We start from the raw sequence: 27643 nt of genomic DNA, 5'->3' as shown, positions 1-27643 counted from the left end.
ACTTGCCCTCAGCTTTACTCGACATTACCACTGGACATCACAGCTTGGAGAACTGATTCAAGGAGTGATCACAGTTATCAATATAATCACACATGCCATAAAATTTTTAAAAATTAGGATTTCTCCTCTTGCTAGTGAATAATTCAGATAGGAATCAAAAAAGTTCATGCACTTATACAAGAGCAATAAAAAAAATTAAATATTTATTTTGAATAACAAGCTTAAGTTCAAGCTGCATTGTTGGCAATGTTGGTTTTAAACACAGATCACAAAAGCGTGCAGAAAATTGTATTTGAGCAAAGAACAAAATAATACTAAGTATTATACTAAACAGCTGCTGATTTTTAAAGAAACAAAAAAGGCTTGTAATCACTATACAAAATATAAAATGTATTAAACACTACCATCCACAGAACAGAGGTTTATTTTAGTTTGATTATATTTAAAAATTATTTGTGTAGTTATTTATATAGTGAATTGTAAATGAATATTATACAGTAACCTCCTTTTGGTCTGCAAAACCTTTGTTGCACTATAGCACATCCAATCACGTTGCAAAAAAAAAAAAAAAAAGAGATTTATTTGTCCTTACTATCAATAAAGAAAACAATCATTGATAATACAGTAAATATTGTCAGGTCTACAAATAATGAAATTCAAAATTACTCCTTCGACTCTGAAGCGCTTTCCATGCAAATAGTCAGCACTTGCTGTTTAAACTGAGTGCACTACCAAGCAATGTCCAGGGTCGTAGATGCTCTTGGTAAGACTAAACTTTACCATAAAATTTAGAAAATAAAATAAAATTTTTTAAAAATTGAAGATTGAATGCAATCATGCAACCTCTTACTACTGGGTAACCCACTGCGTCTCTTGTCAATTTATTGCCTTTCTGGAATATCACTCAAGGCATCAAAATTAGATTCATGATAAATATACACATAATGAAAGGACACAAACTGCTATTCGACACTACTACTGGTAATGTCTGTGCTACGTGAAAGCACCTTTAAAAAGAGCCTATGCGGCAAGAGATAAGTGTCTAAAGATTCAAAATGAATCAACAGTATTGGATAACAATATAATTCTCAACTCAGAAGCTGCCTCAAGATTAGGTGCATCTTCAGTTAATGTAACAGGAAAAAAAGGCAATGGATTTTATTATTTGTATCCACTCATAAACTGACCTAAGGCCACCAGATGTGCAGACACAACAAATTTTCTTTTCTTTTTACAGTTCTTTAAATTGTAGGATGATAAGGGAATAGATCTATTCAAAAACAAACAGCTAATTCATCTCTATTAAGAGGTGGCACCGGGCGTGGGATTCACGTTCTGAGTGGCCACCTGTGGTGCCACTTCAATGATCCGGGGTTTGTCTATAATCCTGGCCGTGCGGTTGCCCTTCTCTACAATGCCGATAATCCACGCCTGGTGGCCTTCGCCGTATTTCGGGGACTTGATCTCGGCGCAGAAACGCGCTGCCTGCTCTCGTGGTAAGCAGATGAGGAGGCCTCCTGCAAAGAAAGAGAGCAGAGCATCAGAACATCTGATTGCAAAGCATGCCAGCCTTGATCTGCCAGAGCCTGACTTGGACAAGCACTTGGTGACTTCAGTGGAATCTGCTGAACTCCAAAGACTCCAAGAAAAGACACAGGAGAAGTCTGAGCTCTTCTCTACGGCAAGATGTCTGTGCCTGAATGCAGTGTTTAGTTTCGTATAAATGAAGCCAAATGCACACAAAGGATGTTGGCAAAAGGACGTGGTATTGATGCCAACAAATGACACACTGAAACAACATCAGCATTGTAATCTTCCTCACAGGACTGCAGAGTGCCTCTATACAGAAACATTTTGGATAAAGGTCATATGCAGATACCTGTAACCACATATTGGTGGCAGCTGATTTTGTGAGTAATCCTGTTGCCTGCAATGAAATCATTCTTCAAAGCAGGGACCACTGCCCTGCTGAGAATGCAAGAGGCAGAACATGAAACACAGGCTTGATCCAGTGCTCCCTGTGACAGCCCTTGTGACCCCTTTGTCTGACAATTTTCTAACCTTTTTTGCCTTTCCTGTATGTTTTTTTCCTCAGACACAATTGAAATGTCTTCATTTACTAATGAAGGCTTTCAGAAGCAGCACACTAATGAGTTAGCAAGCTCACCATTCCACAATTAGACCCAAAAGCACTTCCATTCTTAGAATCCCAAAGCACTGAAAAAGATAGGTTAGCAAGTGAATTGAAAATGTTTGGAGAACACAGGGAGAGACCAGATTTACACACCCCAGAATTTGGGCACCTGCTGAGCTTCACTTACTGTTTGAACCAAAGCTTTCTCATCCTCCCAAGTTCTGCCACCAGCTTTGACCCAGCTCTGGGACAAAGGGCCACCTGCTGAGCAGGTCACCCCGGGCTCAGGTGCCACATCCTCCTCACCCATAGGCAACTCCTCAGCACAGTGGGCACCTTGATGTTTGCTTTTCTGAGCACACAGTCCCCTCAGTGGTGACTAAAGACACTTTTCATTTAGGGCCATGAAGAAGCAGCTACTGAACATGAAGAGTTAATCAAAAGGGTAAGTGGAAGTGTGAAAGTAATTTTTTTAGATTATGAAGAAAAGTGTGCCAGCCAAAAAATGCCTACCTCTCTGACATTTCAAAATAACATCCCGGTATTTCCATCAAACACAACAACAAAAAACCCATAAGCTTGAATGACAGTGGCTGTAACAACTCCAGATGTAATAGACAAATCAATTGCAAAGGAACTATGTGACATTCCTATGGAACCTCTAAATTCAATTGAAGAGAAACTTATGTCATGATGCAAGTGAGTCAGGGGAGATGTTTGCAAATGGCAGTGCAGAGAAGGTGCAAACTAGGAGGTGCTAGAAGGGAGATGTGCAAGTATGGTAAAAAAAGGAAACAAGAAAGAGCAGAAAAGTAATCTTCACTCAATTTTTTTCACACACATGCTCTTCCTGCAATTTTGTATCACTTGTACACACACCCCCTTATCATTCTCTGGCAAGACCAAAAACATGATCAAACCCCTAGTTTCCAGTGGGGGGGGGGAAAAATCTCTTCCCACCTGCTGACTACATCCCAGTCTGATCAATAATGCTTTAAAAGGCTATGGGCTACTCTCAACCAGCAGCAGGCTTTCTGTATGCAGGGATTATAGTTATTTCTCTGGTACACTGACCAGTCTCTTTAGCCCTTTGGGTAGGTCTTTAAAGTTCTCCACTACCTTTTTTAGGCTAGTCTGTGCTCTTGGCATTCCCAGCTGCTCTGCTTTTTGGCAATTGAAAGGATGCAGATATTTGGTGGCTCTCCTGGCTTATCTTTATAAGAACAAAAGGGGTTTTTTTGGAAGAGGCTTTGAACATTGCTGGCTTTAACAAGCAGTATTTCAAGCAGGGAAGTAGACACAGAACACTTAAAAAGCAAGCCAGGCAAAGCTCTGTAATTAAGAGCAGAGATACAAATAGTTCATGAATCAAAACCAAGTCCTTGCTCCTGCTAATGGCTTTCTCCCGCAATGACTTATAACAGCATGACATCATTAGCCTTGCCTCTAGTCAGGCACTGACACAGCCCTGCTTTTCCATCCATCTGCCTACTTCCACCCAATCTCCACAAATACCAAGTTACTGAGATACCTCTACTACACTGAGTCATCTGACACCATCCAAAAGTTATTAGGCCTGGAAAAATACATACATGTATCAGTGTGCCAAACAGTAACTCTGTGACTTATCTCTGCAAGTAGCCACTCTAACAAACAATTCATTCTTTTGAAACCAAATGCCTGACTGCAACTTTAGCCATTACCAAGGAATTCCCTAAAAGAGAGTGCAGAATCATATAATAGTGCAATTTTAGGAGACTACACCATTAGCAAGACTGCCTGAAGGATGGAACAGATGACATAATACATCTTTTCAACACTGGCTTTTGTCAACAGGTGCCCAGCAAATGCACATAGGGGAAAAAAACCCCAACACAATAACCTTAAAATCCATTCAAATAGTTTTCCAGTAAATTTCTTATTGCCTGTGCACTCTGCTCAAAAACATGTGTTCTCAGATGAAGAAGCTACAGACAGAGCGTGTCTAGAAGTTGAAGCCAATAGAGAAGTGTCAGAGAAAGCAGAGCCTTGAGCAGCCCCAGCAGGCCTCCCCACAGCTGGGTATCAGGCACAGCAAGGCAGGCCGTGGCCTTCACATAAATCAAGCCCAGGACAGGAGGTGTGCAAACAGCCTGGTGTGAATGCTAACGAGCCATGCCAGCACAGCCTGCCCAGCTCACACTGCTGACACACACCAGGCCCTGCAGTGCAAGCCTAAAGCCTATGGGTGGTTATTCAGCTTCCTGGCCAGTGTATCCACATGGCTATGGATCTTTTGGGGATCTGGCAGACAGATCTTTTGTCACTGCCCTGTGACAAATCCCTGTGGCCACCTCTAATGAAAGAAACACAGCGCTGTGATCAAATCAGACAGATGTGTTTTGAGGCACAGGCAGTTCACCACCAACCAGATCTGTCTCGCTGTTTTTCCCATCATCATCCATCTCTGCACAATGCAAGCTGCTCAGCATTTCAAAAAGACCTCTTGCTCTCACTCCCAGAAGAGAATCTGAAGTCAAGCATTTCTCACTTCCTAGCAATGCATCCATCTGCACTGTTTTACATTCCTGCAGTGAAAAGAGAATTGGGTATCCCCAAAGTGCAGGACAGGCAGCTCTGAGGACATAAGCACTCGGTTTGCAGCTCAACCATTCCCACACCAACTGCTATCCAAAGCTCTACTACAGGCACTCACCTGGAAGGGCACCTTGCAGTTCCAGCTCTGTATCATGCTACTTTTTGGGCTTTTTCCAAATAATAAATGCTACTGGCACTCTAGCTATGTGGGCTTCTGGGTTTTAAGAATCTCACTGGTACTACCAACCTTATTGACACAGCTTGCCAAGCTGCCACCAGATATTTCTGCTCCCTTCTGACTCTGGATTTGGAAAGGGTTCACATCCCATATCCTGTTACACATCATCTGAGCCACACGGTCTCTGTAGGACAGAGTGTCTGCTCAAGCACAGAAGGCCAAGGAACAACTCAGCAGATCAGGGTAAGTTATGTATTTGTTAGGGGAAAAGCTTATTGCTCTCACTGTGATGCTTTTTTCCGGATCTTCAGACTGTTTTGCTTCAAGGGCCCCCTCTGTTGTGAACTGCAGAGAACATGGATAATACTTCTGGAGAGCCAGAAATGGCAGGGAAATGAAATAAGAGAAAAAGATTAATTGCTACATCTCTCCATTTCCCAAAGAGAAAGAAGAGTCAGACTAAATTAGAAAAACTAAACAGAAGATTCAAGGCAAAAGTTAAGCAGAAAGACATCCAGCAGATGACAGTGATCATGCTCATCAGAGAAGAGCCTACTCTTAATAAGGCAACTTAAAAACCATCAGAAGTTCTCATCACCTGATGACTCTAAGTGTTTTTGTCCACAGCCAGGTTTTCAGTCCAGTCTGTTGTACTCACTTTCACTGCAAGTGGCAGTTTTCCTTAGCTCAAGTAATAAATGGGTCAGAAAGGAACATTTTTTTTTGCTGCTTGTCACAATCCCTAAAGTCATATTTCATAAAGGTAAAGGAGAAAATCTCTAAGCTGTATTCTTGGATGTCTGTATACTGTGGACAGAGAAGGCCTCAGCTGCCAACACTGCCCCACCCAACACTACATTTTATAGCAACAAACCAAACAGCATCCTTTTGTCAGGCAAAACTACTGCCAGTGGCTTTGCTTTTGAAAAAACTGTACCAGATGTGGTGGAATTTCCAGATATCCACTGTTCCAGAGTTAACAGAGAAAAGCAGGTGTCAAAAGAATTTAGAATCATCGTTAACTTCTAATTGCAAACTGGAGGGTTGAAGGGTTTCTGTAATAGTGTTCCATACAGGAGCAGAAGGCATTCAGGACAGGATGGTGGTTTGGAAGCCAGCTGAAGGAGGCAGTTGTGAACAGCTGTGTGGCTGCTGCTCATTAGCTTGGCCAGGTGCCAAACCAACTGTGACTCTGAACACACAGCACCAATTTGTGTTTGTGCATTTGAAATGGAATTCTGAGGTGCAGGTGTAGGGAAGGAAGAGGGTGGCACAGCTGTCACATACCTGAAGTCTCTGGACAAGTCCCGTGCATGAGGCCGAACATGTTGCCACAGGCCTTACTGACAGCAGCCATCTTAGCCAGGACGGGCAGGTTGTGGATAACGAAGGACACCTCGTTCCGCTGCTGCTTGGCAAGGTTCTGTGCGTGCCCCAGGATCCCGAATCCTGTGATGTCTGTAGCTGCATGTGCATTGAAAGTGTGCATGAGTCCAGCAGCTACGAGAGAGGGGGGGGAAAGAACACTGAATTAGAAAATACCAAATTATCAGGAAAGTGCCTTAATGATATTGTGCACAGTCCGAATGAAGTTGCATACCTTTAATACAAACCAGGTTAGGTTAAATAAATAAAATCGTGCTTGAAGAGAACTGGAATTCACCAATAGTGCATGTAATACTTAAAAAATTCAGTTCGTAGTTAAGATACTAAAACATGCTGAAAATCCGTCATGGAAGTTGCTTTTATGAGCATGGTCTATTCAACACATGCTACTCATTTATACTGGAAGTCTAAGAAACAGGGGTTTGCTTCAGATCCAAGCTTCCCAAAGCTGAGGGCCAGGGAGGTTCTGAGCCCAGCTCTGCTCCACTAAGGGCAGGGACCAGACACAGGTCAGTCTTCTCACACCTCTTCCCCTGCCGCCCTGCAATGCTGACATCAGAACTTGAGATGTGGACACAAAGTTTAAGAGCTGAAGAACAAAGCCTGCGGCCGTGGGGGAAGGGCTTCAGCTTCCCCACCTATACATTCATTAAATTCCTGCACATTTGCAGCTCCAGGGTGGGGAAAGAGCACCCGTGCATGCAGGACAATAGCACTAGTTAAGAATATTTAAGTGTTGTTTAAAGTGCCTGACAAGAGTAGAGAAAAACTTTCTTTGGGTGCTTCCCAATGCACGAGCAGGACCGAGTTCTTTTCCGTAAGACAATGCTGGTCGTTTGTCTTTCCTGGAAGGCTGTGACAAAGAATGAAAAACCAGGGGGATGACATAAGAAATGAAAACTGAATAAACGGGAAAAGAGCTATTTAACTATTCCTGTTCCTTCACCTCAGAAGTAAGTAAGGAAACAACTCAATTCTCCACTCTGCCGAAAGATACTTTGAGCAAAGAAGGGAAATCCTGGATTAAAACTTCTAGGGTAAAAGCAGAACCTTTTCTTCACCAAAATTCAAAGAAAAAAAATCAAAACAAAAAACCTACTACAGGAATAGGAAAAAGACATAGAGAAAAAAAAAATATTCCATACACACTTCCAAAATATATAACATACATACTTCACACAGTGGAAAGCATAGTTAGAACAAAGTAGGCCTTCTCTATGCAAGAAAATAAGGAACAAATCCAATATTTTTCGCTTTAAAACATCCTTTAACTCACTGGGATGTTACTCGCAGCACTCACATGAGTCATAATCATATCCAGCAGCTTTGTGTTTTTGCTGTATAATTACAAGAGGGCGTTTGATTTGAATTTGCTAGTTTCACTAACACTGAATAGCAGAGAGATGGGGCAGAATGCAAGGCGCAAATTGGCTGTGTCACAATTCCCCAAGGCAGTGAAATGAAATGGATATGGAATTGGAAATACTCACAACCCCTCCCCTCCATCACACACATCTCTTCTTACCTGTCCTGTTCAGCCGTGCCATATTCATCATTGCCTCCTGATACGCTAGTTCTACATCTTCCTGTGTTACCACGAGTTTGATTTTATTCCACTTTTCAGGCTAATGAATGAAATAAAAATATTTCTTTTAAATTTTCAGCTGTACATTTTCAAGCACACCCTGACCACTTAAAAAACCCCAAACCTTTAATCCAAAATGTACTTTTTTTAAAATAAAGACAGGGGCAAAATGTTTCAGTCAGAGGTGTGTGCCTTAGTCTGTTGTACCCCAGCGAAGTTCATTTAAAGATCTATTAGGCACTAAGTATCTCAAATCCTATTTTCAGCAGCTGACTGGAGTGGAATAAAATACCCTAGGGAAAGAACTCTTTCAAGACAACTCTCTGGATTGAACTCCTATGGCCAAATTTTAAAAAAACTTTGTTGCTGGATGTTGAGATTTGTAATTTCTAACTTCTTGGCTTTTAAAGAGATTTTTCTTGACTTCATACCTGGGCACTTTGATCAGGAAAGACCACTGATATGCACCAGTCCTAGTCAGAGGAATGTATGCCAAGGCAGGACATAATCACTCTCTCGTTTAGGATTAAGACAGTTTCATAAGCCTCCTTTACCATTTAACACCAGCATCTTCCACCCATTCTCCAGTGTCTGGTATGGTCTCATCTCTTCATCATATTCCCAAAAATGCTCTTCATCCCAGAAGGTTTTCACAAGAATTTAGAATTCAGTACCTTTATAAAGGGTAATTGTTTCATTCAAAGCTGAAGTGATTCCAGATTCAGAATGAAACAACGCAACTATTTTATTTTTAAAAGCCACACTACAAACTGATTTAACTTTTTTTCTTTTTCAATGAAAATAAAATTACGGAGAACTGAAAGTCAGAAAACACTAGTAGGATTTTTGAAGCCACAATATCTACACTGCCATTCCATAGAGTAAATGTATAGAACAAACACCTTACTTAACAAAAGGTGCAGGAACTACTAAGAAATGGTAGGTGATGCTACAGTGGGAAGGATCTTGTCTTAAAACATGAGTGCTGACTTCAAGGGATGTAAGAGAGAATCCAGAAATTGCAAAAGGGGGAAAGACTGGTCAGCCTAAATAAATAGATTGTTAAAGAATAAAGAACAATGGCCATGGTAACAGAATTTCTGACAGGTTGAACTGGATCTACCAATTAAAGAAAATAATTTTTGTTTACACAAATGAGAGACCAGGTCAAAAAATAAGATGTGGCTGCTACAGAGATGACGGAATAGTGATTATTCTTACTCTGGGAATGACTGAAAAAAATCTGAGCAGTCATTCTGCCTCAGGTTTCAAAAACAGCTCTGAGGCTGATCACAGGACAGAAACTGGTCAGACGAGGCAGTGTGGAAGCAGAACTCAAGGCTGAGGGTTGAAGAGCCATAAACAGGTAAGATATAAACTGAAGGAAAATTCCTCTCTACTACAGCAATCAAGATACTGGGGTTAGTCAACAGGGAATTACAGTAGAAAAATTTGCAAATATTTCCAAACAGGTTATAAAAGCAAGATTGGATTTCCAATGAGAAAGGGTCTGTAGACAACAGCAAAAAGCAAGAAAACCCTCTCTTCTCTGAAGGGGCACATCACAGCCCCTTTCATGCCTTTAAGCATGCACATCTCTACAATCCAGTTTTCCTTTCTTGCCTACACATAAACTTGCTATGCTATACCTTCTCCCACACACTTTTTAATATGAAGTCTAATTCCCCACCAAAATTTGATTTACAGTTGGATTTTTTGATGGGTAATTAATTCTAGTTTCACTTTCCCTGCGCTTTCACAAAACAAAGCTAAAGAAAAGGTAGCATAGCTACTCAGAAATTTTCCTACCACAGTCAAAGATGTATTCTGTTTACACATAAAATAGCAGTATTGATTTCCTGGCCGTTCTCATTTTTCATACCAGAAGGTTTTTCTGTTTGACAGTTGAGGAAATTAGTAGTATTTGAAATATGTGGAAATTCAGAATAGCCTTAATTTGCAAGTCTGCTTGTCAGACCAATAACAAGATATGTTAAGAAGTGAGATTATGGCCAGAAAACATACTATGGAATTGGGATCTTGTTTCACTTCATTTTCATATCAAGATATCTGAGGCCCTGATCCTTCCATCTGTGGAAAACACAGGATTCTGAAGAGGTCAAAGTTGCTAGGACAGACCCTATGAAGAAGGAGAAAAATATTTTTCCCTTGTTGCTCATACTTCAGACTCCAGTGAAGGCTTAAGCTGGTTCTCTCCCTCTTTGCTAACACTAGCTGTGTTAATTAGAATTCATCTGACAATGCAGTGGCCAACAGCCAAACCAAAGTAGATTCCAGCTCACTCCTCTGCCAGTCTTTTGGCTCAGGAGTCCCAAAAGTAGAAAAGATGCATCTTTTTAGAGTGTAAACTGAGCAGTTATAATTCGGAAGTCACGTACTGGGAGCCAGACAACATAAGCAGATGCCAATTTTGCAGTTACTTTTCAGTTCAGTAGTTACATTTTTGCCTGAAGTAACAGATGGAAGTATGTCTACATGCATAATGCTGCTAGAAATATTCTTACTGAATGCACAGGGCAATACATGTGAAACGCAGATAAACTTCCATGTACACAAGCAGAAAGCCCAAGAACACAGACAGAGCATTCTTGGCCTAACTGCCATCAGTAAGTGTTGCCAATTACTTTGGCAGGTGGAGTAGGGCATAATGTTGCCCAGGGTGATAGTCTGTTGTTCTGTTAGTAAACAATTTTGGTTATTACAGCAATGCTTGAGAAATAACTAAGAATTAGGTGCAATTAAGATGGGCTCACTAAGCACAAAATTGTAAATTGCCTTGATTCCAAAGGAATATTGCACACAAGTAGGGAAGGCTGGAGCATATCAAGGAGGAAGGAGGAAATGACAGATGACTCCCATCTGAGCTAAACTTTGTCATGTTGAGGGAATGAGGAGGGTCATCTTTACACCTCTTCCCTATTTCTTTTTTTGCAGTGTACTTACAATATCTAGCCACTGGTGGACAGCTACAGCCACTTGTGTTCCCAAGGGTTTAGTTAATACAAGCACATCTCCTGGCACTGCATTGTCTGGCCTGGAAACAAAGAATTCATATATTAACTACACAGCGAGATTCAAACACATTATTAGGAATAAGTGCTGATAATTACATTTTCACAGACCCACACATCTTACTGAACAGTTAAAAAATTGACTAATTGCAGAATTACCCTTTGGGATTCATTGCCACACAATATTATTGAGGAAAATGCTGAAAACTTGTTTAAAAAGTGCTAATCCTTTTTTCATGGAAAAAACAATGCTTGCAGTCAGACACACACCAAATTACAACTCATCTTTCAAATTTTTCAAGAAGACATAGGAGAGGCTAAGGGAAAAAAAAATTACCTTTTCTACCCAGGGCACAAGGTATCCAGCATTAGGATCATGCACAAATTAATTTATGTAGAGTAACATGCCACAGTAGGACATTCAAAATCAGCTACTGTTAAATGGACAGAATGCTCTAAAGACAGCAGTTCTGTAGTTCTCTACAGCCATTAACAGGATAATTGGGACATGGTATAGAAATGTGTGTATAAGTGTGGCAGAAATTTATGTTCAATACAGTCTCCACTCCTTTAAAGATTAGACACTTAATTCTCCTATCAAAAGGAGAACAGGATCAAAAAGGACTGGGGGGTGTGAAGAGGTAAAAGGACATCCTGTTTGGAAAAAAGCAAATATGTACAAAGAGATGTGGCATATTGTTGAGTGCTAAGGACAAATGCAAGCAGAAGGTACTGCTTTACTCATCAGGAGACACACCACAATATCACAACACAGTGCTTAAAGGATTTTTACTGTAACCCTCAGACCAGTGCCTTTGATTGTTTAGTGATTTAACTTACATTATAAATTCATTAGGCTGACAGACTGTTGTGGCCACTCCTCCTAAAACAATCCAGGGATTTAACACTGTTTGGCCACCAGTAACAGATGTTCCTGCCTCTTCTGCTGCATCTTTGAAACCCTGGATAATTAGAGGCATCACTTTGTCTCTTTCCTAGAGATCAAAACAGAAGTCAGAATTCCATACACAGTAGTGCTAGTCATTGCAAGAATGGTCCAAGGCTTTAACCACTCCAACCAAATGCCCTTGTGGCAAATAACTCATGACAGAAAAGCAACCCTTAGGAAGAGTCTAGCCTCCTGAAAACTGCATGTTATCCCATAGGGTTACAGTTTTACAGCTCTGTGTAGAAGAGGTGCAAAGACACTCTTACACTGAAGAAACATTGTTCAAAAGGTCATATAGGAGTAATCAGAGCTCTGGAAACTCAGAACAACTATCTGCTCTGCTGTAATCAGGTACAGCTACAGCAGAGCAGTGCTAAAAGGCAACAATAGATGAACTGGCAATCAAATGCTGGCCTTTGATAGAAGGAGGCACCCCATTTTGGTGGGGATGAAGGCAGCAGATTACAATGCCACAGAAAACTGAACTTTTAGCGCATGACCTCAGAATGTTTATGAGGCAACATTCTATGAACTAAGCCATTCAATAAGACCATCTCTTCTTTAAGCAGCTTCAAACTTTGAGGAGAAAATACATTAAAGGTAAATACATTCTGAGCACATCTAGCTGTTTTGATTATTCCTTCACAAAAAAGTGTCGAAAGTCTTACCCTATCTGTCATTTTATTGCTGATTCCAAGGAGCATCAACATGTTGTCACATTCTGTGACCCCCATGGCATAAAGGTCACTTAGGACATTGGCACACGCTATTCGTCCCTGAAAAACAAAGAGAGAGAAGAAAAAACATCTGCAGCACTCTTGGTGAATGTTTAAACACTTTCCACAAGCAAAGCTTCCAGTGCGAGTCTGCACTCTGACACAGCTTCTCACTCCACAGCATTAAGAAACCCAGCTAGAGATGTGGTATGTGCCCACCTAGAAATGCAGGTATCCTTCCTTTTACAGGTATGGAGAGAATTCATCCCAGATGTCTTGGTCAACACACTTTCTCACTGACTCCAAAGGAATCACAGAGTTCAGACTGAATGCCCAATCTGAGAGGCTGAAGTTAAGATCAACAGTCTATCCTTGATAACAGGCTGTTTACTTAACATGGTATATTCCAATTAACTTATTCCAGCACAAAACTGTACATCTTGATGGAGATGGCCATGGCATGGAATTCACAACTGCTAGGAAGTTAATCCAAAAAGCACATATTGAACATCTGCATCAGAATATGCAGGAGACAGATCCTTGATGAGAAAGATGTTTGTTCCCTGCACTGCTCTGGAGGCCATGTCTGCTATCCTCAGTTTCTAGGATAGAACTCCTCTTCCCAGAGGATACAGCTGTGCTGCCAGCACACACCCGCACTGGGCTGCTTCCTCTGATGACAGCATGTGCAGGGAATAAAGGAGCTCAGGCCTCCCAGGAACTGGATTTACCATCACTGGGGGAAGCTGTGTACCCCCACCACTCACATAGTGAGAGAGATGTGTTTATATGTCACATTCCATGTGACAAGATCAGGCTGAATTTTGCTACAGCACCAACTTTACTGATTATTGTTTGTACATGTGAGTATCTCCACAAACAAAAACTTGTACAAGAGACAAAACTGTCTGTCTGCTAAAGATTCCTCTAAGAAGTCAGGAAGCTGACAGGACTGAGAAGCCATCACTCACATTGCATGAGGTTAGTTGCTCTGATTTTACTAAATTAATGGATCTGAATCAGGGTTTCTGAGGTGTGCACCCAGCACAGGTAAAACATCAAGTTTCTTGATGGAGATGCAGAACTTCCTTATACAGTGTGTGTCCTAAGGGACAGCAAGATATTTTAAAGTATAGCACAAATTCTGTTGTGTTACTCTGGAAGACTCCATGCATTCTATGAAAGTTGTTTTAGGTTTACAGCTGCAGAACTGTAACCACCACCTGGCTTTGTGATTTTAGGTCTGTGCTTTCCATTATGTTCAAAGGCAACACACCACCATGGTAAAAGCAACAGCATGTTTATTTAATACAATTTGCAAAAAACTTAATATTTTCAGGCAGTTAGTTCACTAACTGATAACATGAAACAACATCTCCGAATCACAAATAAATATAATACAGTTTTTCATAAATTGAAGAGTTTTCAGTGGCATCAGGGGAATCCTTGCTATTTGGAACTGGAATAAATTCTAATAATTTAAATTTTAAACTATTAAGAAAAGACTTGTGTACTGCATTATTTGATGGATATTGGCTGTTAATTTTCTATATGCCTGCCAGTTCCCTTTTGTGGAACTATCAAACCATTCTCTGTTATCTTCAGTATTTACCAAGCAAACTGCTGGTTTGTGCCCTCTTAGTAATGACAGATAAGTTTTTAAAACCATAAGGACAACACCTCTGATAGTGAGAGGTCAGTCTAATAATGCTTTTGCCAACTGCCAAAACCACTATGGAAACGAATTCAGGGAAGTGCAATTCTCAAGTCTGAAGGAGCAGAGAGAACAACAGTGGGCTCTTGTGAACACCTGCAAACCCAGCAGGGCTCACAGACAGGGGTCAGCCTGGCCAGGTCCTGCAGGTCACCTGCCTGCTTGCACAGTGCCCTGAAACACAAAGATCTGTGTGTAATACTAAGAACTATTTGTAAGGGCAAAGGATGAATCAGACACCCATCTGCAGTCTTGAGTGAAGGTTCTTAAAACAGCAACAGAAAGGTTTCTGGATGGAAGGGGAAAGATGTACTCCCTCAAATCAGCCAGTTCCTTGCTCCTGTGCTCAAACATGTATCTCCACAGTGCTACAACAGAGGCCAGTATCCAGTTTTAGTCCCAGTGGATTGATACTTATTATGAAACCTTTTTTTGATTGCTTGTAACTTTTCTAATAAGATATTTAAGTTAAATAAATCCTGTGCTTGGTACAGATTTTACAGGGATACACCTGTACATCCTAGGGATAATTTTGCAAATGGACTGAGTGTCCAAGGACAAAGTGAAAGTAAAGGAGAAAGAGGAAAAGAAGGAAGAATGATTTTTGCATATAACTGCAGAACTTAGTTTTAAAATAAGCAGTACCAGAGTGAAAGCTGTTTTCTGAAGCAGAAATAGGAAGTTCAGCTGAGTCCACAAGCAGTTTTGCCTTCCTCAGCTATTTCCTAATCCCTTCTGTCACAGAACCCAGCTTAGAGTTCCCTTGCAGCACTTTTGGCTTTCCCTCTTTGCTTCCTCTCCTCCAATTAGAAAGAGAGACCAGATAAGGAGCTGCAGGTAAACTCTGTGCACAGAGAAAGAAAGAGACCAGATCAGGGAAAACCCACTCAAAACCAGACTAGAAGTGCCTGGGTAAGGAGACTTAAGGGGAAGGGCAAGGAGAGTGTGCACTGCAGGTGTGTGATATTGGTAGCACAGCAACAACAGGCATGGGTCAGGAGACACCTGGACTTAAAGCAGGGAAAGAAGCAGCTGGAGAAGCAGGGAAACAGCAGCATGTCTTGAGCAGAGGAGGCCAGAGCACACCCCTTTTTACAGCCTGGACACCAACACAAAATTCCCAAGTCTCACAATTCTTCTGCTTATAACAACCATCCATAAGCCCCGTGGCAAACTGTATTTGTCTGTCCTCTAACCAATGCTGGTCCACACAAATAAGAGGTAATCTACCCTGTCCCTTGGGGTCCTCTTGCCCTCATGAGAAAGGTCTGAGCAGAGGAGCAATATCCTGCTGAATCATCATTGGTGGTATCAGCAAGAAGGCTTGAGACACAATCCCCATCCTCAGTTAGCTCTTAGGAAGAAATACACATATGTAAAGAGATTAGGAAGTGGTCAGCCACCAGATTAAAATAAATGCCCTCAAGAATGAAAAGTGAAGGACTTGAGAGTTAGACAGCACCAAGGTTACAGCTGCTGGTGCATGTGGAACACAGCACAGACTGTAACTATGATGCAACCATTGAAGCTGGACTAAGGCCAAATTTACATTCCACTCCTACCACACTGACCTAAACCTCATCTGGGCACAGGCCCATCTATCTGCTCCTGTGGCATTTGTATCTTCAAACAGAGCAACCCTCCCCCTTCACCACAGCCTTCATTACTGTCCCTCAAATTTTTGTTACAAGGTGAGAAAAAAGAATTTCTCAGGTGATGAACTTGAACACAGATCTCCAAAACATTTTTTCTCCTCTGGTCCTCGACAAGTTCCCACATGATATTAAAGCAACCTACTTGAATCAAATTTCTCAGGACAGCTCAACAACTCCACACTCCAGAGGCCAGCCTAAAATTTTTGGCTGCTCTGTTTGCAGAAAGAGAGCTCTCCTGGAAAAGAAATTATAGAAGCTAGGCTTACATATGTGCACAACACGTGGTCAAGCATGCTAAAAAAAAAAAAAAGAAAAAAGATGGCCTCAGTCTCAAACTGTGTCCAAAACCTACCAGAGAGGTCTCACAGAGCAAACAAACTGACAGCAGCACATAAAACATTTAGTCACACCAACAAGAAAAGCAATGAGTCACATCCAAACCACAGAAAACATGAATTCTGCACCTTTCATTTAACATTTCCTTATAGCTTTATTAAAGTATTTTTTAAAGCTCATTTGTTTCCCAGGATCTGTTCAAGTCAATACTGATCACTGCCACACATACAGGAACCTCTGCTGAGACAGACTAAATGTGAAAGGAGCACAGAATGAACCAAGGCCAAAGTGCACACACCTTCCAACCACTCATTTCAATGTATGTATGTTCAAGTAGAGGTAGCACCACAGGAAAGCTGGTGTTCACACAGCACTCTGAAATTTCCAGGTGCTATTGCCAACTACTGACATTAGGTATTTCCAGTTCTAATGGGCTACCTGGTTATTTCAATACCTCAGAAAAGGCCAATTACAATGTGGTTCTGCTTGTAAGTGGAGTTCAGTCTCTGCTACTTCACAGGCTGCTCTTTTTCCCCCTTTTGGGCTCTTCAAACCAAATCCCACAGAACAAGAGATGCAGGGAAATCTGAATTAAAGGTGCCAGTTCTCCCAACTTTCACCTACATAGAAAGCAGCACTGCAGCATTCCTGGCCAACGTGGGGGATTCCAGGACAAAATTATGCTTTTCCTTCTTCATGTCTATTTAGGAAGGACTCTGAATGCAATTAATCACACAATTAGCACCACACATCTAGAACTGCCATCAGGTTGGTGAGAAGCCCAAATCAGTAACAGACCCAAAAACCAAGTTTAGCCAACTTACCATCATATAAGGGTCATCCACAATAGGATAAATATAATCTGTCGTCTGAACTAATGACAAACCTCCATGTCTTAATGGAATAACACAAGTGTCCATCCCAATTCCTGCAAAGACAGAAATCAATCAGTGAGGTGGGGAACTGTGCTCTGAATTATCTGTTGCTCTTAACAAAAGAGTTTATAAAACGTGTCAGTGAAATACAATTCCTAACATTGCCTAAACAGACAAGGCAATGTCCTTTGCCAGAAAAAGCACATAGTACAAGTAAGAGAAAAAAACAAGCAAAGAAAGAAAACTCCTGGTTGGAACTGAACATAAGTGCAAATGGCTGAAGGCAAGAACTAAACTACAATGGTTTTTATTCTTTTGCAGCAGCATAACAGCACATCAAGAACATCTGTGCTTTTATGTAAGTACATTTAAAGTTAAGAGGAACTAAGTACACTGATATTGTCAAAAGCAAATAGGTTTTCCTGTCAAACACAGTGACAGTTGTGAAGGGACACAGCATCTCAAAAAGGACATTCCCTCACTTCAGCAGGAACAAGAACTCCATATGTCACAGCCCAAGCCCTTGGTAAAAGATGATTCACCCACTTGGAGCTTTAGCAACCGGTTTAGCCTCCCCTTGCAAAGCTGGAAGATTGCAGACCACCTGATAGATACAGAACTCCTTGGAGAAAACCACAATTCTGAGCACCATAACCTTTTCCTTGGCAGTGGATATTTCAACTAGAACATACGATGTTAGAACCTTCCAGCATTTGCTGCAACAGAAGAGCCCACACCAAAGGGGCAGGTGACAAATTACAACATACTGGCTGAGCCACACTCCCCTGTGGATAGCCTGTGCCTTGCAGCAATGGCAGGAAGCTTACCTCCTCCCTGGGCTGGCAGCAAGCTACCTGGAATTACTCTGCATGCCCCACAGGGCAAGGGTCATCAAAATAGCCCATTTTTAGGGAGCAGATGTCACACAGAACTTTTGACCATGTATTAGTGAAACACACTACCCTAGCAAGAGCTCCAAAGCAGTGTTTGGCAGTGTCCTGTACAGGCATGGAGCAAGTTGGTGTCATCTGAGTCTTTCTGAGGGGACAGAGGTCTGCCAGGCAGTCAATATACAGGTGGAGAGGATGTTGCCTCCCCTGCCTAGAGAGGAAGGAGATCTTTCCTTGTTGAAAAGCACACATACTAATAAGCTCTCAAGCAGTCATTTAGGGTTGCTCAATGTCGATAGAAGCACCCAAGCCACGACGCCTGATGTCCACTGCCTCCAGGGAAGGGCACTTAAGCAGTTACAGGGAAGTGGCCCAGGTGCAGGAGCTGTTTTGCCCTCAGTTCACCTGTTCATGCCATAACGCTCCAAAACCAACTCTGACAGACGGACCAAAGGGCTACAATGATGGTCCTTCTGAGGCTGTGTTAATGTTCCACCAAAACAGCTCTGAATAACAAGAGAATCTGTTCAGAGCTGTAACTGATTTCAGATTCATAACAGCTCTGAGAATAAACATCAGATTTGCAGTTTTTTACTCACAGTCATATTTCAGTTTGCTCTGGGTAACATCCCTTGCAGAATTAAAAAGGGGAGAGCTTGAGCCTGCTGCTGGCAATCTCCCTTCTGACTGCATTTCAAAAGCATGATGCCTATGCATAGGTGGCAAAGTTACCTATCTATACCTTTTAAGTACAAGACATCAAAGGCAAATCTCACACCAAACTTATCCAAAGACACATTTGCTAAAGTGATACTCATCACAAAAGCATATTTTAAAAGAGATCTGAACTCTTCACCTTTGATTACTAGCAGATTTTCTGCTACATGGTTTCACACCTACACACTGATGGCGTAAATCTACTTTTATACCTTTCCATATAGCTGTAGAAGAAAAGTCTACTAGCAGTTACATTATTGTTTAGAGCCTCTAAGTTTGTAAGAAAAATCTAAACCGAACTATTGCTGATTTTAGAAAATTGCCAAACTGAAATGCTTCTGTAAACAGCTTACTTAATTTAGAAAAATACATATAAATACCAATTTGGGGATGAAAAAAGATGGAAGTGTCCTCCATGAGGGAATATTAAATTATAGTGCCACCCCAGCTTCACACACAATTGCTGTTTAGACACTTCCTTCATACAAAGATCCCCATTGTTTAAACAAGAGCATGGGCGCCTTACTAATCTCTGATTATATTCAATCTCTACCAGAATAATGGGTTGCAACCTGTTAGCCTGCTAATAGACAATTAGTAATGTTTATATAATTGTAAATAAGGTTATTGAACACTAAACTGATAATGAAATAATTTCAGAATAAATGCTCCATTGATATTCCTAAATTGAGGGGGAAAAAAAACATTCTGCACTGCAATGAGACTGAATATGCAGGGCTGAGTAAATAGACAAACAGAATTAAAAGTGTCATTAAACACATTATCTACATTAATTTATCTATATCAATATTAGGTACAGTAGCTGGTATCAAAATACCTACGTTTGCCCTGTTCCCCATGTAGGTGGCTTGTGCAGGTTGTTTTCCCTTATTGCTTGCATCATTGTGCAAATATCAAAGAGAAAGTGAAGCTGGCAAGAACACAGAGGTCTTGGAAAGGCAGCCTTTCCCAGGCAGCTTCTACAGGTGAGCAAAAGAGTTAGAGTGGGGAACAAGGAAAGGACTCAAAGGAATAATGACAATTGTGAAACAATTCACTCCCAGTCAGCTGAAGCAAGGACGTTCTCTTGCTCACTTTCTGTGATCCAGGAACAGAGGGGAAGGGAGGGAGAGGGGGAAATTCACCTGGGAGTCATCCAAATTCATTCATCCATTGCATCAAATTCCAAATGCAATGCATGACCATAAAAGTCTAGAAATTAACTGACAGGACTTCAGTTTGCACAGCAGCTACTGGGGGGAAAGGGAGGAGCAGACTAACACCTAAGCATGTGCCCATCACAATGGCCACTCCTGAGTGTTTTGCCTTTGTAGTTGAGTTACTACACTGCAGGATGTTAAACAATTAAGATCATATTCTTGTATCCCAGATGCCAACAAATGACAGCATGAGATTCATTCTTCAGCTTTCTGGATGCTGTGCATGCATTATGCAACACACAATTTTCAAACTGGTTAAACAAACCACAAATGTGATCGTGTCACTAAGTAAACTGAGCAAAAGGACCACCAATGTCCAGAGCAGCAACTACTTACCCAACCTGGGCATAACTGCCCCCAAGAACTGTTCATCTTCCTGAAAATGGTTTTCTTGTAGAGATTCAAGCAGTTTCTGTAAGACATCTTGCGGCACTTTGCAGCCTGTGCCCTTCAGTTCAGTGAATCGCGTCAGACGGAAGCTCTTGTCCAGTTCGTAACTCTCTGGGTTAAAGGACTCCCGAACAGACATGGTTCTCTCCCACAGACTGCCGGCCTCTCCCACCCCACAGCAACGGGATCAGTTTCTCTGCTGATCAGTCTTATTAAAAAATAAAAATAACAATTAAAAAAAAAAAAGGAACATTGGAAATTCCTATGACCTGCAAGACAACATGTTTTCCACGTGGTGCAAGAAAAAGAAAGTGCTCATTGTGGTTGTCCACCTGTTAAGACAGGTGTGCACATCTCACACAACTCATTTCCTTATGACTACAAAGGGATGACTCCTTACGGTACCTTCTGACATTTAAAACTATAACTATGCCAGGTGAATCAAAGAATTAAGTTCTTTTCCAGATATGCTGTATAAGGTTTTCATTAAAAAAAAGAATCTAACACACTTACCATCCTCATTTAACGCAGAGGTAATGAAAGAAATAATAGTTCCCAGAGCACAGAGGCCAAAAGGCAACCTGGGCCCTGATCCTGCAGTATGCTCAGCAGAGACATCTGTTTGTACTCAGCTCAGTGTGGGGTCATAATTTTAGCCATTAACATATTAATCTCAAAAATAAGATGCTTTTCAAATAATGGCTCTGCTTCAGTCCCAAAACAAGAAGCTGGCTTTGTAATACACCTGCTCTCCTTGGGAGAAAACACAGTCCTGGTGCACTGTTGGTACAGGTAGCAGAAGAACAAAGAGGCTGTATTTAAATAGTGGTTTATCTACAAGCATGCCAGTTCACCTTTTAGCATGTTCAGAGGCAAAAAAATGGCTGAGAAATTAAGTTTATGGCCTCTTCAGCCCTTTTTTAGTCAACTAATGATACAGAAAATCAGAGAATTATCCATTAAAAAAGTAATGTAAAAGGACACTGATGCAATTCATTTAATAAAATTCTTAACAATGCATGTCTAATTTTAGAACGTTTTTTCACTCTGACTCACATCCACCACACTCCAAAACTAGTAAGAGGCCTAACGGAGACACTAATTTCTAAACAGGAACGGCTGTGATAAAATACAATTCATCTTTCTCAGAGAACAAGTTTTCAGGAATTACTAAAAGCAACCTGTCTAGCAGTAGTTTCTTAGAAAGCAAGGATCCTATGTAAGAGCAACAAGAACAGAGTTGAGCGTCATCACTGACAAAAACTGATACTGATGGTCATGCCCTAATGAGGATAGGCTGAAAAGAATTAAAGTGACTGGTATTTGCCAAGTTCAACTTTGCTAAATGAAGGAAAGAAGTAAACCTACAGACTGCACTGTACCTGCCCTACACAGCACTTATTAACCAGCACATCTGTTCCATAAACCTTTAAGTCAATTTATTGACTGTAATTTGTAGGAACTGAAGTTTTAAGGTTCCCTGAGAACTTTTGATGTGGAGCCCAACTCCCCTTCACTGTGTTTTCCCTCCTTCTCCAGGAGGTGTGGCACTTATTTAAAACAAATCTTCCAAAGCCTAAGCTTGGGCAGAAATCCAAACCCTAGTTACAAGAACGTGTCTTGGATGAGCAATGAATTCAGTTCCTAGCTGTTGTCTTCCAATGCAAGACACTAAGCATTTGCAAAAAAAAAAAAAAAAAAAAAAAGTGTCTGGAAAACAACCTGTCAACAGAAATAGGAGACAAAAGCTTTTCAAGGAGGGGGTCTATTTTTTTTCTTCATTCTTTTTTAACACTTCAGTCTAATTAATTCCAGAAAATTCTAAAAAGCAGCTTGCCCCACAAGAGAAACATCTTCCTTCATCTAACCAATAAGTGAAATAAGCTTAGCACCCCCTGCCTATTTACACAGGGTTGGATGCAGAGGCCACAGCCTACTAGGAACTTTTTGCAGCCACGAGGACTGTAAGGACACAGTTCCCCCGGTTGAAAACAACTCGTGAAACAAACAAGATGATTTCATTTAATGGAAAACATCCCCTGTGCGAGAATACAGTAACTTTTCTAATAAAGATCTGATTAAAGCTGCGTGCAACTGTGTAATTCGCAGACTCCCATGGGAGCAACGTTTCCCACAAGATCAGGTTTTGGTGACTTCGGTGGTCACAGCACCTAGCCTAGCAGAGTTCACGAAGAGCTTGGACAACTCTCATGCACAAGGTGTGATTCTTGGGGCTGTCCTGTGCAGAGCCAGCAGCTGGACTGATGACCCTTGTGAGTCCCTTGCAACTCAGAACATTCTGCGATTCTGGCAGCCGATGCAGCAGTGCGATGTGAGCGACAAGCATCCCTCCCCAGCAGCAGACAACACCTCCTAACCCAGACGTTTCTTACTTTAAAAGAGCGGCATAATAAATATTAAAAGCTAAAGTTTAACCCTTGCCTTCCTAAACAGCAGAGAGAGGGGAGCACAGGAGCGAAAAGGGGAGGAGGGAGGGAGAACTGGAGCCGGCTACATACCCCAAGCAAACCCCAGCGCACCCACCGCCAGCCCGGCCGCCCGAGACACACGAGGCGAGGCGCTGCAACCACCATCGATCCGGGGAATGCGGCGGGGAGCGCTGCGGGCAGACATGGCTCCGGGACACCTTAAATTTCCAGCCGCTGCCTTTAGAGGCAAACCTGGGGCCTTCGCTGCCGCTCTTTGTGCGGCCGGAGAGGCGGCGGGGGAAGAGGACGAGGAGGAAGAAGCCGAGCCGGGAGCAGCGGCGGGGACGGAGCCCGCGGGTGCCCGAGCCCGGTGTCCGCCGCGTCCCCACGTGCAGGTTCGGTGTCACAGCGGGGCGGGGCTCGCCCCTCGCCGGCGGGGACGGCGGGTGGGATGGTGGGAGCAGCCCCCCAGGCCGACACTCCGTAATGGGGAGGGAGGGAAGCACGGGGGTGGGGGGGAAGGAATGGGGGGGGGGGGCAAAGGAGGGAAAAGGGAAAAAAAAAAAAATGTCGGCGGGCGAAAAATTTAACCCGTCCGCTGCCGGCGTCCAAATTTTTTTAAAGCGGCCGCATCGCGGTGAGGCGCTGCCCCCCCATCCCCGCTCCTTCCTCCGCCCTTCCCCCGGGGCCGGGCCGAGGGAGGGCGGCGGGGCCCGGGCCAGGCGGGCACCCCGCGCCCGGCCGCGCCGCCCCCCGCGCCCGGCCCGGCGGGAACGGCGGAGGCGAATTCCCCTTTAAATCTCCCCGCCTTGCACCCCCCCTCCTCCTCCTCCTCCCTCCTCAGGTCTCCCTCTCACCGGCTCTCGCCGCCTCCTCGCCCTCCGCCTCCTCCCGCGAACGGGACTCCCAGCGCGGTCCCACAATGCACCGGGCGCGTCGGGCTCCCTCAGCGCCGCCTGAATAGAAAATGCCGCCGCCGCCGCCGGGCACGGGGGGGTTAAACCCCCCCTTTTCCTCCCTTTCCCTGCTTTTCCCTCCCTTTCCCTCCCGCCTCCCCGCTCCGCGCTTCCCGCCCCCTCCCGCTCCCCCCCGCACCGCATCCCACGCGCGTTCCCGCGCGGGGGCGCGCGCCGCTGCCGCGCGACATGTCGCGACACCGCCCCCCCCCGCCCGCCCCTCAGCCCGGGCGCGTGTGGGTCGGGCCCCTTCGTGCACCCCGCGGTCACCGGGGCTGGCAGAGACCTTTACAGGAGCTCAGCGCCAGCCCGCACTGCCGCTGTGACCCCTTCGGCTCTAAACCTCAGCAGCAGCGCCCGACCCGGGCGCCTCCTAAACCTGACTCCGGGACCGGCACTGCACCACCTGCCTGGGCATCCTAGCGGGCAAAAATGCTTCTTCAAGATCTAATCTGAATCTCCCCTGTCCCTGTTTCCCCCTAATGCCAGGATCGATTAGAAATCGATTGGAAAAGACCTCTGAGATCGAGTCCAGCCTGTGACCAAACGCCACCTTGTCAACCAGACCGTGGCACTGAGTGCCACTTCCAGGCTTTCCCTAAACACCTCCAGGGATGGCGACTCCATCACCTTGGGAACCTGTTCTAATGTCTAACCATCCTTTCTGTGAATAAATCCTTCCCCACACAGATGTTTCCCCTGAGAAGCACGAGTCTGCCTGTAGAATTCCTTGCTCTGACACCTTCTCTTTCAATATGAAAACTTAGAGATTGGGAACAATTTGGGTGGGAAATTTAACCAGAGCTGAGGAGACCTGGTACATGCAGAGCCAGGTCCTCCATCGATGCTGAATTTTGCCCAGAAACTGGACAAAAGGTCACATTTGATCCATGTCACACTGAAATGTTGGGCAAGAAGGAAAGTGAGGGGGTCAAATGGACCTGACAATGGGCAAAATTTGGCCAACATTATATTTTTCTGTGTGCAGAGCTAAGACTGTGGACCCAGGGAGATAGAGGTGTCATTTCCTCAGGTGTCATCTCCAAGGGGTTTGATCAGTGTGTGGCCCATGGAAGGCTGTAGGTACCACAGCAGGAGCACTGCAATGTGGATGGGTGTGTCAGCTGGTGACATTTTTTACCCCAGAATGTGTTTTTGAGTATACTTCAGGAAAAATGTAATCCTGTTTTGTGGCAGGTGGTGATGGGTTCAGCACAACTGTAGGAAGCTGGGTTGTGTTTTAGTACCCAACAACCAGGATTGTCACAGACTACTTGCTCAACTCAACCCTTTTCCATCACTGATTTGCAAAGCATCCCATTTTTTCTTATGCATTTAATGTACAAATCACTGGAATCCAATATGTCTTTAATATGTCTGATTTCCAGTGTCTTCTCAGTTAATTTTTTCTCCCTGAAAGTGCTTTTTGTGCTTCCAAAGACCTTTTTCCTAAACAATTAAAGTCAGAATTTAGCTGTCTCTTGCTTTATGTGCAAGACAAGTTTTCTCTAGAAAGGAGGGAATTTCTGTGTTAGGGATAGCACAGGGCCCAGTTTACAATTCCAAGTAGATAAAACAGGCACTTTGCTTCATGTAATTTGCAGCTAAGTACTTAATTAAGTAATTGCCTGTTAATTCAAAGATTGCTTTTCGTGCAACTGACTTTGAAAACGTCCTGCGTAAAAACAAGCAGAAAGAGAAAATTTTGAAATGTTGCTTTTCTTGCTTGATTTTAATTACTCTTTTTATCTTCCAGAGAATGTAGTGCCCCAGGACTGCGGTGCAGGGGACCAGAGGTGCAAGGGAGCTCCCAGCACTGAGCACATTTAGGAAGTCACTAATATTTGTATAATTGATTGATTTTCAGGCTACTCCGTGTTGCTCTCTGAAAGCATTTCAAGCTCGACACACAGAAGCTGTTTCTCCATGAGCAGCTGTGGGGCATTTGGCTGATGGTTTTGACAGCAGAGATGAATTGAGGATGTGGCATCTGCAGTCCTGACCTGGAATTTGAACCCTTTAGTGCCTCTCCCTCCTCCCAGACCGAGAGGAGGCAGAAGATCTTGGAATCTTCTGATTGCCATTGATCTGATTTTACTGAGCACTGGCCTCGTATCACGTCTGTGTGTTCCTTGAGAGATGATTTCAATCTGAAAAAATACCCCATAAGTATCTTGAGAGCTGGAAATCAGGTGCTCTGATCTAACATTTCTCCAGCATTTAGCCATTGCCTCTACAGCCAGCACCTCATTAAAGAAACAAACAAACATGAAGCATAAGGAAAACTGTGAGATAATGATGCTGATTTTGAGCCCTGACTTACATGATTTTCCTTTCTGATATTTTTGGAGGGAAGAGGGAATTGGATCATATTTTTATCTTTTTTTTTTTTTCTCCACATCTATAGAATTCCTAGACATTTCCTTAACAGTGGGGAAAATAAAATAAATCAAGATTTCCAGGTGGTAACATGGCTGAAAGAAAACATGAATACTTGGAAATTCATGTTCATTAGCACTAGCACAGATGTGACTCTGTAGAGCTGAAGCTAACCAGGACCAGGGTATAGAGATGAGAACTGCACATAATTGAAACCCTGATTAATTAAAAGCAATTTCTGGGCACAGACAATGATGGAGCATCCTTGGGTGGATCTGCACATGTCCCAGTGGACATGTGCACCAAGCCCTGCTGTCTGTGCTGGGGTGAGGCTTTGTGTGGGCAGACAAGAGATAGAAAAGCAGCTTTGCCAAGAAGGCCAAGCCAAGAGGAGCAGCGAGCCACCTCTCCACTGCAGCTTCAGGTGTGCTGCTGCACCCAGCACTCATGTGGCCCGTGCTTCTCCAGGGGCTCCACGCTTGGAACAGCTGCTGGAGGAAGTGTGGGATCAGGAAGGGCATCCTGTGCACATGGGGGAATGTCCTTTTCATGCAGGATCATAAACAAAACCCTGAAAGAGTAGTGATGGATCCAGCAGCCCTGGGGAGGGCCCACACTGCTGGAACCTCCAGCTTCATGGAACATTTTTCTGGAGTCCAATTGTTGTTTTCTAGACTTGAAAACTGATCAAATTTCCTTTCCTCACTCCCTCCCAAATGCTTTTTGGTCACCTGTGTCCAAAACTTCCAACAGAAGCTCCATGACTGGAGTGATTTGGTCCAATGCCACGAGAAGAGACTGCTCCACACAGCTTAAGAAGAGCAAAAAGGAGAAAGAAAAGAAGGTAAAGCCCTTCATGCTGCACCTGATCACTCATCAAAGCCAGCTGCCTCCTGTGCTGACTTGAGGACGTGACAGATGTCTGTAGCCTTTACAGGTGCAGGGCCTGCATTTCGTCAGTCTTTTTTCCATGGATGGCCTGGAGTGTGGATTATTAGCAGCTCAGATTTCTTTGGCCAAAGTGCTTTGTTGTGTACACATCCGGGTTAAATCTAAGCAATATTTCTGATCCATGTAGGCTTCTGACTCGGTCCTGCATCTTTGGTGTTTACAAAATGATCAGAGTTTGAACTCTCCCTGTTGTGTTTCTTAAATGTCAGCAGAAACTTTTTTTTTTTAATAAAACAATGCAACTATCCCCTGCAATGTTTGTAACCAAGAAACTGTGGCATCACAAGAGCATGAAGAAATACTGCCTGATCAAAACCAGGGTAAGAAATGACAGCGAAAGTGTTTGTCTTTTTTTTTTTTTTTCCTCATTCCAGAATTCACAATAAAGTGGCTGGTAGAATGGGACCAGCTGGTTCAGGCCTCACTTGGGCTGAATACAATGTTTAATGTGCTAAAACTACTTCCACTGGCAAACTTTAGTGTGATAATTTAATTTCTCATGTAAAGCACATCTCACAGCATGCCTCTTTCCCTACCTCCCTCTGTTTTGACAAAGTAAAGTAAGTTTCAAGTA

The 27643-nt window shown here is 43.1% G+C and overlaps 1 protein-coding gene and 1 long non-coding RNA gene across 4 annotated transcripts; one reads left to right on the top strand and one right to left on the bottom strand.

Annotated features, from left to right (window-relative positions):
• Window positions 1-182: 182 nt before the first annotated feature.
• On the bottom strand, window positions 183-23682 carry SEPHS1 (selenophosphate synthetase 1). 3 transcript variants are annotated; one of them, XM_021530995.4, is made up of 9 exons: window positions 23641-23682; window positions 20301-20562; window positions 17087-17190; window positions 12510-12617; window positions 11733-11887; window positions 10825-10915; window positions 7801-7900; window positions 6177-6389; window positions 183-1517 (listed from the first exon to the last, which is right to left on the bottom strand). In XM_021530995.4, exons 2-9 carry the CDS (start codon window positions 20491-20493, stop codon window positions 1303-1305), a joined length of 1179 nt encoding a protein of 392 aa, XP_021386670.1. In that variant the 5' UTR covers window positions 20494-20562; window positions 23641-23682; the 3' UTR covers window positions 183-1302. The 3 variants fall into 3 exon arrangements, with proteins under 3 accessions (XP_021386670.1, XP_021386672.1, XP_021386671.1); XM_021530997.4 differs by lacking the exon at window positions 23641-23682 and adding an exon at window positions 22899-23037; XM_021530996.4 differs by lacking the exon at window positions 23641-23682 and adding an exon at window positions 22874-23014.
• LOC144246284 (uncharacterized) lies at window positions 23038-27643 on the top strand. The gene is made up of 2 exons (XR_014951885.1): window positions 23038-23178; window positions 25607-27643. It is a non-coding gene; the product is annotated as an uncharacterized LOC144246284 (long non-coding RNA).

This window comes from Lonchura striata, chromosome 1A (assembly GCF_050655825.1).
Source record: "Lonchura striata isolate lonStrDom1 chromosome 1A, ASM5065582v1, whole genome shotgun sequence".
Classification (NCBI taxonomy): Eukaryota; Metazoa; Chordata; class Aves; order Passeriformes; family Estrildidae; genus Lonchura; species Lonchura striata.
Note: the sequence above shows the minus strand (reverse complement) of the source record. Positions and strands in the feature narration are given on the sequence as shown.